General features: G+C 45.9%; 1 protein-coding gene across 3 annotated transcripts in view; it reads right to left on the bottom strand.

Annotated features, from left to right (window-relative positions):
* The window catches only part of LOC142905042 (focal adhesion kinase 1-like), a 46,255-nt gene extending 34,122 nt beyond the window's left edge, over window positions 1–12,133 (bottom strand). The window contains exon 1 of one of the 3 annotated variants that reach the window (XM_076051512.1): window positions 11,927–12,133. Coding sequence is in view for 1 of the 3 variants with exons in the window: in XM_076051511.1 (XP_075907626.1) it covers window positions 3,666–3,684 (19 nt within the window). In the remaining 2 variants the exon portion in view is untranslated. Of the gene's footprint in view, window positions 1–3,665; window positions 3,873–11,600; window positions 11,725–11,926 lie in introns of those variants that run through there. The other 2 variants (XM_076051513.1, XM_076051511.1) reach the window with 2 other exon arrangements.
* Window positions 12,134–13,606: the final 1,473 nt, after the last annotated feature.

Below are 13,606 nucleotides of genomic sequence, written 5' to 3'. Positions count from 1 at the left end.
GCGCAAACACATATCAAACTGCAATAACACACACAAAGAGGCAGAGAGTCTCTCTGGCCTGCGAGCTGTCGCCAACTGCGTGTTAACCTCAGGTTTTTTTGGGGGTTTTTGAGGACTGTAATTAGGTGAAACAATCAAGCAGTTTTTCCATCGGCAGCGGTGTTTATGCGACTGCCTCCAACATCAGCAGTTACATCAAATTCACAATTTGCTAATAGGTCAGAGAGGAAAAGAGTTTTCTTTGTTATGGCTAGCGTCAACCTCGCTGGGAATGTTGGACGTGAGGAGTCTTAATTAGAAAGAAACGCCGCTGTGAAAACTCAACCGACTGACTCATCAAAGCAAACGTTCGTCTTGCGAGCGTCTCATCCATCCATCCGTGAGCCTTCGCTGGCATAACCCCTTATTCTGCACGGCCCCGCCATCACACCAGGCTCGGGCTCTGTGTTTAAAGGCATATCAAGGATGAGGGAGATAAAATGGCTTATAAGGACGACTGCCAACATTTGCGAGAGAAGTCGTGTGCAGCAGCGAGAGCAACAAAAAACCAAACTGGCTGAGTGGGAGGAGGGGCAGATGTTCTATTTTTCACCTCCAAAATATAAAAATATAAAAAAAACGCTTCTTCCCTAAAACTCCAGTGAACTAACCTGATAAGAGCAGTCAGCTGTTCTGCCTCAATGCACACTGTCTAATGGTTAAAGCTAAAGCTGGGCTGGCGGTAGCACACAAGCGTGTGTGTGTGTGTGTGTGTGTGTGTGTGTGTGTGTGTGTGTGTGTATGTGTGTGTGTGTGTGTGTGTGTGTGTGTGTGTGTGTGTGTGTGTTAGACACCGACCGAGTCGAGGGGGGAGAAAGACCCTGCCGACAATGGGCTGTTACTGGGGCGTGCAGCCTTACTCACTCCCCGGGGCACCAATCACACCTGCCAGTCACTCACTAACATGATACGCACAATCACACACGTCTGCAGTGCACTGCCGCCCTTCAGGACAGTTTGAGGCTCAACAATGACTCACAACGCGACGGTAAACTTCACAAAAAGGTCACCAGGCAACAATATGCATCTCAGGATGTAGATATTTCATTCCTCCTTTTCTTTTGCAAGTGCCACTTTTTAGAAAGAGAGTGCAACACCACTCTGTGATGTCACAAAGAGCACCGATGGCTCTCTGATATGCCTCCAAGGCCGGGGGAGAGGAGCCCCAGCCAGGTGTCGGTTCCTCCCTCTGAGGTCACCTCGCAGCCGCCTTGTTATGTCTCCTTCCAAACATGTTGAAGGTAAAACAAAGGCCGAGTATCAGCGGGAGGCTTAAACCCAACGCGGCTCGAAAACAGGGCAGTCAACACAGGGCTAATTTTTTTTAAGCTCGAGGGTGCTTCACTGGTGTACAGGATTTTCAAAAAATGATTTGAAAAAAGGTATAACAAAGGAATTTCCAATATCCTGACTGGGAAATAGTGGAAGACAGGCCAGTTTCTCAAATGCTTGATTTAGTGTGAAAAAGAAAAAGCTGATATATATGAGAAGCCCATAACAACAGCACTTTATTATTCATATCCAGATAAAGACAAGGTCATTATTTAAAACCTGTCACATTATCACCAAATAAAAACACATGCACACACACACACACACACACACACACACACACCAACACAAATGATGCACACTCCAGATACGTCCAACATGCATGCAGCCTAATAAGGTCACATGAACGCATGACTGCTCGCACACATTTATCAGCCGTGCGCACACGCCGTCAACCCACACGCCCACTCCAGTGTGTGTGTGTGTGTGTGTGTGTGTGTGTGTGTGTGGTTCAGGTGCAGCGATAACTGAGGCGGCGCACATTTAAAATGTATCACACCCGGAGCAGATACGCAGCTACATGCATTATTCAGCCGCGACTCAGGACCAATAAAGCGCTGGTTTAGATGGAGGGTCGCCGTCAGGTCACGGGACCACTGACCTTACTGACGAGCAAAACCGGACCCCAACTGTTGGTGCCAGTCTGAATTTAAACCATTTTTGTTTAACACACGTACGTTTTTTTTTGTTTGTTTTTTTTTTAAAGTAAAGAAACAAGATGAAAGCTGTAACATAAATATTTAATTGTATCACTTCACGATGCTCACAAAGCTAAAAATATCAGCAGGTTGACTGGCCGGAAGACACTCATCTCCAGCCACTGGCTGTAGCCGCTACAGCCGCTTTTTGCTCGCGCTAATGGCTAATAGCGTCTTATTAAAGGATCACGCATTACAACCAACCTGGGAGGGGTGTCAGCGAGGTGCCAGTGCCCTATGTGACATCACTCAGGGCCACTTACCATAACTTTGCGTTCAAAACAAATTTTTGGAGTGAACAAGATGCAAAAACTGGGCCCTTGTCTTTTCTCGAGAGCTTATTGTCGGCCAGGAGTCACAAGCTGCGCTTCCATGACAGTTTTTCGCAAAATAAAAGCGCAAATTCTAAAATTTTGACAAAGTACAACTGCAATTTCCAGGTGTTTCCATTGATTGGTCTGAAGCGCATAAGACGGAATTCTCGTAAGATCTCGTCCGATGAGACCCCACTTTGAGGAGGTACAACATTTCTTGTATAAATCTGAACTTTCATGTTGTTTCCTGTCAAGAAATGGTCGTTACATTTTTCTCTTTGATTACTTGTAAAAAAAAAAATATTCCGTCTCCTCCTCCGTCCAAACATAACGTGCCATTTTCACTTGAAATGAACTCTTTGGAAGTTTAGGTGTTTCCATTATCAGTGTTTTATTGCGATACTTAGGTTTTGAGCAGTTCTAGAGGTAAATGGAAGAGTGTCTACACAGAGTGTGGCAAAGTGTGTGTGTGTGTTTGTGTTGTGTGTCAGTGTTGGGTAAAACTCCAAACTACGTTCCGTGTTTCGGAAAATTCCATAAATTATAAACCGAGATCGAAATATTAAAGCACACTGAAATATAGATGACACAGCCTAGAAACAAAACGCTGCAGGGAGGATTGTTACTTTTGTGCGTCCAACACACACACACACACACACACACACACACACACACACAGGCTCTCACGGCTGACAGACACACTTACACCTACACACCAAGCCATATGGGAGACACTGCATGCTTGAAGTGCTACGCTCGCATTCAAACACAACCCACCGAATTGACACGCATATCGCCTCACGCACACATCCTCCCACACAAGCACTGCACAACCTACGTGGTGCAACACGGGGAGCGCGGCCCTGCCGCTGCACAGGCGCTCCTTAAAGTTGAAGCCTTTGCGTTTCGGCACCATTGCAAATTCAGTGAGAGGCCAAAAAGTGATGAAGATGGAAACTTGACGGCACCAGACAGCCTACATGTCCATAAATGCAGTGTCTTAGAATATAAAAGAAATGACAGACACAAAACAAACAGGTGCAATGCAGAAAGTTGCATTTTCAACCCAAATCATCTCTTTCAGTTGAGAGAAATGTTCCTTACAGAATTAACTGAGGTGTCTTCCGGAATATTTCCCAGACTCCACGTCAAAATCCAAATTCTTGCCCTCAATAACGTACTGACAATTCTAACTACTACTACTATTGACATCTCTTTCCACTGTAAATATTTTTATAATGTTTCCCTGCTGTTAAAATCTCTCTTCTCTTACTTCTCTTACCGTGATACAGTCCTTCCATTGAAAGTCAGGACGAGGAGGCGAGGAAGAGAAGAGCTCTGCCACCCTGACAGGCGGCTTAATTGGAAAAAGCCAGAAAAAAATCCCGGCGCTCTTTGGGGGGCAGCGTGGACAGCGGGCTACCACAGTAATGATGGCTAATGTCGGCTTAAGGCTTACATCCCAGCCTCGTTCCCCTCCTCCTCCTCCTCCTGCCTGCCTCCCGCAACTACTACAAACACTATATTCCCTCCCCTGCTGACACACGCGGCAGTGGGAAGGACCCGAGTAGTAGGCAGCCTATGACTGCGAGCGGGGGATGGAGAGAGGGAGGGGGGAGGAGGAAGGAATGGTGGTGGAGGGGGGGTTGCCTTTTGTGTCCCAGGAGGGAAACGGAGCCAGATGTATTGGAGGAGGAGGAGGAGGAGGAGGAGGAGGGGAATAGATGGAGAGAGGAGGAGGAGGACGAGACAGAATTCATGTTTGGCGGCCAAATAAAATGAGAACTTTTTCATAGCAAGACAGACGACCGTAAAAAACTGAGTCGGGAAAAGAGAAATTGGAAAAGGAGACAGAGTGGGTGGCGGAAACAACAGTATATCCCAAACACAAGGCGGGTGGAGGGGAGGAAGGGATGAGGGGGGGGGGGTGTATGCTGCCACACTGCCTCTGGCTACTCTGCCTCTGACACAAGCGCAGCCCCGAGGAGACACTCAATTAGTCATAATCCAGTCTTGCCAAGTCAACTTTGTCCTCGGCCGTCATCCGTCTTCAACCACAGAATAAAGACGCGGCGACGAGCCACAGGCGGCGTCAGAGTCTATTGTTCCGCCGACCGTTTGGGGGTTAGAGTGCGTTTAACTCACTTACAGTCTGAAATGGAATCACCGGACTCAGAGCGTGGAGGGACGGAGCTGAGACGGCTTGAAGCAGCAACTCCAAAGAGGGAGCGTTCCTCTCAGCACGGTGCAAATCATCCAATCATGACTTAGCACGTAGATTAGCGCACGCCACTCTTGATGATCTTTGCGTGGGCTTTTTACAGAGACATCTTCAGCTCCAGAAACCTTGTCTCTGTGTTCGTCTGTCTCAGGCTCATCTGAGACAAACAGTCCAGTGAGTCTGCTATTTGCTCTATGAAGGGGAAAAGTCTTCGTTTGAGAGCCAAAACATCGCTTTGCCACCTCTGGTTGCAGTGCCAATGCAGAATATATCACCCCAAAAACTTAAAGTCTGTCATTTCCCTTCTTTACTTGGCTTGATACACTTTTCATCAGCGTTAGAAATGAGCCCATTGCCATGTCACAAATGGCACTGACCCCTCTTCCTAATACCTCTTCCAGGCTTGTGGTAAATAAGCTGTTTTATGCAAATCTGCCCGATGTTAGATAATTAATCGGACAATGTCGGACTGAAGGGGTTGAGGAGCTTTAAAGTGTCACGCTGCTCCGACTGTGCAACGTCGGCTGACCGACCGCACACTGTCGGCGCCGCTAATGAGCCGAGAGAGAGGAAAACACCTCGGCACCAGCAAACACGCTCTGACAAACACCAGCAAACGTTAAGAGCGACAACAAGATGAGACTTGCCCAGGAGTAAAGCAGATTAATGGCCACTGGATTAGTAGGCCGCGATGTCGCTCTCACACACACACACACACACACACACACACACACACACACACACACACACACACACACACACACACACGCTGATATATAGGAGGTGGATAAGCTCCGCTGCGCTGGCTGCGTGAGTCGGTGTGGCAACATCGCCCTCTAGTGCCCAAGTGTCTTCATGTAATTTGTTGTCCATGACAGAAAACAAAACAGGGGTTTTCCCCGCTGGTTCATTAGCATGGAGTAGTCTCGCCTTTTCAACATGTGGAGGGCACAACAGAGGAAGTTCAGTTTAAGCAGGAAGCTAAAAAAAAAAAAAAAGGGAAATTTGATGTATTTCAAAATAAATTTAAGTTATTTCTGCTTCTGAAAAAGGTCAAACAAGAGACCTTTAAAATTTTCTCCATATCACACATTGAACATTTACACCAACTTCATTCCCACTACACCCTCCCTGGCCCCCCCACCAGCAGTGTCCTTAGTGCTGATCCTGGGTCTGTGAGCGTCCGTGGCGAGAATAAACAGAACCACATGTCTTCAGCAAAGTAAACAACAGCAAATGAGAGGGCGGGGGAGGGGAAGGGGGAGGCAGGAGGAGACGGGCAGATCGCTTCAAGAACCTTTTGTCACGGGAGCGCGCTGGCGACCAATCACATCGCAGACAGACGCGGCGCTCACGGCTGACCTCGGACACTCTGGGTGACACCGAGGCGTGACGTCGCATCTTCACGAACCAGGTGTTCCACTGGTCGAGCGTGTGAGCGCGTTCGTCTGTGAGCGCGCGCGTGAACGTGTTGCTGCGCACGGAGAGAAAGATGAGGTCATATGATTGGCTGAGCAGACGCCGTCGTCTGCTTTGGATTTGTTCTCTCTCCTGTGCGTCTGCCTGAGAAAAAGTCCCTAGTTTGCACAATTTTGATGTTTTCCAGCTTGAACCTGGAAAATGTCCCGGCGCATCATTTGTTTCTCTCCCACCGCACGGGACAAAACTTTGAACACTTTAACCCAGATGACGGTTGAAAGGTTATATTTGATGACAAAAAAAAATCACTTTATAAATGATTATATTTTGATAATGCGTGTCTTCAGTTAATATGATTCTTGACCTCTTGCACCGTAGCCAATTTCTTTTTTCTTTTTTGCTGTTGCTGCAATAAAGCAAATTTCCCCATTGTGGGATCAATAAAGGTCTTCTTCTTCTTCTTCTTGTGTCAATGAGAAAACAAAAAAAATTGCAAATTTCACATCTTTCGCTTACCACACGCTTCAGCGCAAGACCGAAAACACAGTTGCAAAAATCACCCCTTTGTGATGTCACAAAGGGTGCTAACAAGTACTCTGCCTTGTTTTCCTTGATCCTGCAAGGCTGAGCCGTTAACAATCAGCGACAACTCCTGTTGCCGCTGAACCCGACTCTCTCTGACCGAACAAATCAGCTGCAGCTGTTTCCAATCTTCATTTGAAACTTCTTTAGCGTCCGCCGCATTTTTTCACCGAGGCCGAAGAAGAACAATCACCACCGTCCCACTCGAGACAAAACAGTTAAACTGCTGTTTTCAGTCTGGGGTGGGGGGGGTTGTGTGTCACACGGCGGTGACGCTGCTGCAGGGTGCTGAACGCTACGTGGTGGAAACTGTATGAAATTACAGCAAATTAGACAGAGAGAGAAGCGACGTCCCGGAGATTCACCGCTCGGTGTGTGGCGCCGTTCCCTCTGATGTGGTCGCTGCGTACTCAGTACAGTGAGTCTGCTATTTGCTCTATGAGCAAACTTTGTTTGTTAGGTTGATTTTTTTTTTTTTTTTTGATGTCGGCCCAACCCACCGGAGCTGTCATCAAACCCAATAGGGCAACTAGCACACAGAATGTGTTTGATGTCTGACACATATCCTGGAGCGGCCGCCGCACTCACAACAAGGAAGCAGTAAAAACATTTTCCGCACACAAAAGAATTCTTTTTGGGGTTCCAGATATTTACCATGCGCGGACATTCTGAGAGCGCCTCCGCTCGCCGCCGTCTCTCTCTCTCTCTCTCTCTCTCTCTCTCTCTCTCTCTCTCTCTCTCCCTTTCCCTCCCTCTCTCTCTCTCTCTCTCTCCCTCTCTCTCTCCCTTTCCCTCCCTCTCTCTCTCTCTCTCTCTCTCCCTCTCTCTCTCTCTCCACTCAGCTCTCTCCTCCTCCCACCTCGCTCCGTCTCTATATGACAAAAGCCCAACAATTACCTCTTTCTCCCTCTCGAGCTCTGACTCATTGCAATGTAATGACACAGACTATCCACTCACACTCACACAGACACACACAGAAACACACAGACACACTAAAGGGAAGGTAGGCGTATTACCAATAACATTGATGATCATCAATATTTTCTAGATTGCAGACAAGTCACAAATGTTTGAAATGTGAGAGTCTTATTCTTGCAAATGCAGTCACCTACAAGAGCACACACACACACACACACACACCACAGGGACACACCATGCTCCAGTTCCATTCATCATAGCTGACATGCTGCACCAGTGACCTGCCTTACCGAAGGTAGTTGTGTGCATTGTGACTGCAACTGTGTGTGTGTGTGTGTGTGTGTGGGTGTGTATACTAGCCTCAAGCTAGGGTCTAGTCATTAGCTATGATGTAATTTCCTGCCATTGTAGCAGATTTCAGCACAGCAGCACATTCACGCTGCCCTGTACAGATATTCTATGTATTTCAAAAACCGCAAACAACTAAACACGTAAAACTTGAATTAGATTAGTTTTGTAATAAAGCATTGACGGCTTTGCCACACAGTCTCACAAGTTGGGATTTCGACAGAGAAAAGCTGTAGGGGTCAAAGGAGAAGAAAATCCTATAATGCACCTTTTGCTGATAACTGATAAATTCCCTTTCAATTAGCAAACACAAAAATGTAACTAGAAGAACACACACGTGCCCACACATACAAAAACAAACACACACACACACACACACACACACACATTGAGTGAATCAAATCGTGCACAAATACTTTCAAACCGACCAAATCACGGCAGTGTTGACTCTTGATGTCCGCTCATAGCCACGGAACGCTATCGCACACGCACAAACGCACACAAACAGGGAGACACAAACATACAACTACTACACACATAAACACTGAGGAGACTTCTGTGGCATTTCCACTGCTGGGAGGAAGAAGGCGTTTTCCTCTGGGGTCCAGGGGGACACAGCATGTTTGAGGATGTACAGTAAGTGCCCTGTGTGAGTGCGTGAGCGTGTGTGTGTGTGTGTGTGTGTGTGTGTGTGTGTGTGTGTGCACGTGTGAGGGCGTGTGTAGGCTGCTTCCCAACAGCAACCAATCCTCAAGCGTAGGCCTAAAAAAAAAAAAAAACGCCCTCAGACCCAAACACACACACACACACACACACACACACACACACACACACACACACAGTCCTTTTCCTTCACAGCTGAAACCACATTGGGGAGGATGCAGGGGAATAAGTCCAACTGAAGATAGAAGCTCAATTTACAGGGAACCTGTTTATTCCTCTTTTTGGTTTGTTTTTTCAAATGTCATTTCTGAGGTGACAGACAGTACATGAACTGTATTCAGCCTGCAAGATGTGTGCTGGGAGCCCGACATGCAGCTGCAGACATCTAAAGGAGTCAAGAAGTTGAGACAAGCGTCTGACAAAATGAAAAAGCTCAAAACTGAAAATGAGAGTCCTTCAAAAAAACTGGCCCGGAGGCCATGTGATGCAATTTTCTATCATGCAACTCTTATGACGCATATTAAAGCGCATCAGGACACAAATGCTCCGACTGAGGAACCCTGCACAATTGCAGCATTAGAGTAACATAAGAGTGTGTGTGCGTGCAGTAATGAGTCACAGCACTTACTGCAATCTGGTGACGACACCGTCTGCAAAAGTTTGTTAGTTACCCTCCTGTCTTTCTCCTCCTTGTGTGCTTTCTATCCCAGTGTGTCCGTCTCAAAACAGAACCAGCTTGAGCGGAACAAATATTAGATGACTGCGACTGGAAAACGCTGATAAACTGGACCAAAGGAGAGCATAAAGTGACGGGAAATGAAAAGAAACAAACAGAATACAGAGAGTCCAGGGCGAAAGGTAGTGAACTGCTCCTGTGAGATCTCCTGAGTGTGTAGTCAAGTGTTTCTATAAATACAGGCGTCCTGCACTCCTCTGCAATTGACACACTCCAAAGGCAAGCGCACGCGCGCACTCACAAACGCCGTTGCCTGTATTAGCTTGCCGTGGCGCAGCCAAAGGGAGAGTCCGGCTGGAAATGAGCGGCTGCACGTCTTTGAATCAAACTCATTTGTTTTGTCGCTCTCAAGTTCCGCAGTTTTGCTCAAATAAAAGAACATCAAAAGCCTAAAGTACAGGGTCCACATGGTGGAGTTTAACCAGGCCGCATGATATATGTTACGACTTGTTTCATACACTAAGCGTAATGACAGGTTTCGGACGGAGATAATGGACTGTGCTGCATTCATTTTGGCCCTAAAATGCAAAATTAGAAGACTTACGGCCGTAGTTTACCGCACGGTTCACAAAAATATTGTGTATGTTTCAGTGTCATGAACCTGAACGCTGTGTGCTGTTATTTTTTGGGATTTCGCAAAGGAAAAAAAACAAGCAAGAAGCCACAGCAGGTGGATTGCTGTCAATGTCCGTGCAAATCTAACATTAACGTCCAGTGAAGACGCAGTGGCGTGTGTGTGTGTGTGTGTATGTGTGTGTGTGTGTGTAGTGTCACACTCGGCCTGAGCCAGTGAGCTAGATGAACACTGCTGGAGCTGAAAGTGCAGCTAATCAAGTGTACGTTGAGCTAATTAGCCAGGGTGAGCCCTCTGTCCCGACTCAGAAAACACCACTTCAAGCGTGAGCTGATGTGATTTCCAAACAATGTTCAATTTAAGAGCTTGGGTGAGAATGTCAAGTTTTACAGCTGACAGCGCCCTTCGCTTTGAACAGTCGCGGCAGCGACTCAAACCGTTAACACTGTTGTACTGCGGGAAGTCGTTACAGCAGGATGTCATCCTGACACAGGCTCTCACGTTACCAGAATAACTATCATTCGGCAGGCAAGATTTTTCTTTCCAAAGCTTGGAAAAGGTTGTAACACTGTCCCCTGAATGTGCCCATTTCAGAGGAGAAAACCATGCAAATTTATCATGATACTTTTACTCTCAACTGGGAGAATAATTTGCATTGCATGCCCAATAAAACTGCCTGATAAACACTGAGACTATTTTACAGTAGCCTTCAAAAGATCACCTTGGTACACAAAGGTTTAGCTACTCTCAAGAAGAACTGCGCAAACTTATGTGTGCAGAGCACCAATTCCACGGTTCGTCTTGAGCTTTGCTGGCCTCGGGATACTGCAATTCATTAGCATTTTCTTGCATCTTGAATTCGAAGTAAAGGCAAATCAGGCCCCAGCAACCTTTCATGCAGATCACAGAGAAGCCGCAGCGGCATGGTGTCGAGATCATTAATGCCGCATAAGCAAAGGCAAGCACGTAAAATGTAAGCATTGTGATATAACCTGAAAAATATGTTATTAAATCCATTTCTTACAAAGAAAATGCACAAAACTGTGTAGTTCTATATGTGAGACACTAGAACAGGATGTGATCCGAACAATGACACTTCCTTTGGAATTGACAAGTCAAGCAGCTGTTTACTAAATTAGATGGGGGGAAAACATGAGGCAATGACTACAAATGCCTTTGCTTTTGTCTGCCTCATTGCAGAAACCAACGATTTGGGGAAAAGCCTTCAAAGATTTGGCAATTTTTTAATAGATGCCCAACTACAGCTATTATATGAATGTATTACTGTGTAGCTATTGTGTTGAATTTACATTAAATTTCAATTTCTTTACTAAATTAGGGGCACTAAATAAGCAAGTGACACAATTCATTAAACTGTTCTTAACAGCAAAATAAGGTAATAGGTGACAGTCTGTGGTAAATCTAAATCAAAGTCTCTAGTTGTCAACACGCATAAAGAACTGGTTGGTTTTAGAACTACAAAATAAGAGTTTAGTAAGTTCAGACCGTTCGTTAATGGTACCACAGAAAACATGCTGGGTAACACAGTGGTAACACACAACTTTACGCATCAAACACAAAGTCTCGAGTCGTCAGTCACGTACTGTGAAGTTCTTTTTTAAAGACACTTTACACTTAAGAGCTTTACAAAATCCAGGCTGATACAATTCAAGGTAGCTGCGCGTTCTTCATCACAAATTAAATTTAGTCAAAAGATTTAGTGGCGAATGTAGGTTAATCCGCTGCGTTAATTTACCGTGGGCTGAACCAACCTTCCTCCACAATCACTCCATGTGACCGAGGCGACGGCTTTCTTAGAGGCACTGGGGCACTTTTTCTTCTCGACCCGACCCGAAGTAACTGCGAAAAACGAAACTACACCAAACTGTCACTCTCCTCTCACTTTTTTTTTAAACGGCGAGAAATACGCACCAAAGTGATTTAGACGCGGGGCGAGAGGAAGCTGCTAACGCCAAACCAGAAGCAAGCCTCATCCCACTACTTTTCCCTTTCAGATGTGAAACAAACCCCCTTCCCCAAATAACAGAGGGGGAGTAAAAACACAAACCCCACATCACTCACGTTGATGACTTTTTCCAGGGGGCGTCCAGGAGGAGTTTGACCGGGAGGAGAAGCGGCTCGCAAGTCGGTAAACAGTCCGTTAGTTCAGCCGTGTGGCTCCGAGAAGTAGCAGTAGCTCGCCTTTTCCCCCCCTCTCGCTCGCTGTCTTGCCTTGCCTAGTATCTCCCTTCTCCGTCTCTCCCGACGCCTGTTCCTGCTTCCCCCCGCCTCCACCACATCCAGCATTCCAATATGGCCGCCGCTGGGAAGGAGGGAGGGAGGGAGGGAGGGGGAACCCTCAGGGGAAGGGGGGGGGGGGGTCGACTCAGCACACTCGTGAATGAACGAAGGGGTGAATAACAATATTGTTGGACGAAATGAATAAATTAGATTCTGAATGAATAAATTAAACTTCCCGTTTAAGAAAACGTGCCAAATGCACACACAGCAAAGGGACGGATACTTGACACTTTCAAGGGTCCGTTGCAGTAATACCGAGAGGGTGCCTTTGAAGCGGGGTGGATTTGTTTCCTGTTTTGAATCACATACACAGGTAAACTGTAAATACTGTATGTAGGACAAACGTGGTGAATAGCTCCACCCCTGCTGTCCCACGCTCTCTTAGTTCGATAACGCTCTTATCTAACTTCATGACCTGCCCACTCTGTATGGGAGTATGTATAAAAGCTCAATCCGATGTCGTATTCTTAAATTTCCTAGTCAGTCTGTCCATCCATTTTCAATACTCGCTTATTTCTGAACTCAGGATGAGGGAGTCTGGTGGAGCCTATTCCAGCTGCCGTGCCAGAGGACGAAGGCAGGGGACACCCTGGACAAATCGCCTCCTTGTCTATGAGGCGTAAAATGGAATTGCAATATATTGAAAGGCCAACGTTGTATTAATAAGTTATATGCCTTTTACTATCAATAACTGGGAAAGCAAAGTTGCTTTTCATTATATCGTCACACCAGGTCCAGAGATCATTAGTGAGTACTCTCAAAGTGTAAATGCCTTAAACGAATTAACTATCAATGTAATAATCTAGTACCTAGGGCATAGGCTCATTAGAATCTCAGTTGATTATAGGATGTCTTAATAATGGAGAGTTTAAGATCTCATAGCATGGTGCATAGTCGTATCATTTTCATGCTCAATCCAGTAATTGAGCCTTTATGGCTTAGCTGAGGAAATATTTAGTGCCTGCGGTAAAACAGCAACACCAAGAATTGAACCTTTTACTAATTAACTTCTGACCCCTCTCTTACAGATGCCACTAGCTAAAGCATTAGTCAGCAAATCCCCTTTACTGCAGGGGTCTGTTGAGCATTTAGTCTGGCACCATCATTGGTGGAGACTAAATGAGCACTGACCCACATGTTGAGAATACAGTAAAGGATGAGTCATCCAACATTTTTTCCCCACTCCTTTGTGGACCAGTGCCCCACAGCATTTGTACTGCCGAACTTTTATGGTATTACGCAATACAGTGTTACAATAAAGTCCCAGCTTTGTGCTTTTGTATACAGACTTTCTTTTCTGTCACCACTCTGTCATGTCATGTCATTAGACAGGAGATAGCGCAAGCACTGGCTCTTTAAAGAATTGAATTGAAGAGAAATAAATTAATTGAGCAGAAAATACATGTCTTTTTGTCGTAATACAAGTAATACAATCAATAACTTGTGTTTTATACAACAAAA

The sequence above is a fragment of the Nelusetta ayraudi genome, unplaced genomic scaffold (genome assembly GCF_046127955.1).
Source record: "Nelusetta ayraudi isolate G7.1 ecotype Tasmania unplaced genomic scaffold, CSIRO-AGI_Nayr_v1 ptg000135l, whole genome shotgun sequence".
Classification (NCBI taxonomy): domain Eukaryota; kingdom Metazoa; phylum Chordata; class Actinopteri; order Tetraodontiformes; family Monacanthidae; genus Nelusetta; species Nelusetta ayraudi.
This window is presented reverse-complemented; position numbering and strand designations above follow the sequence as displayed.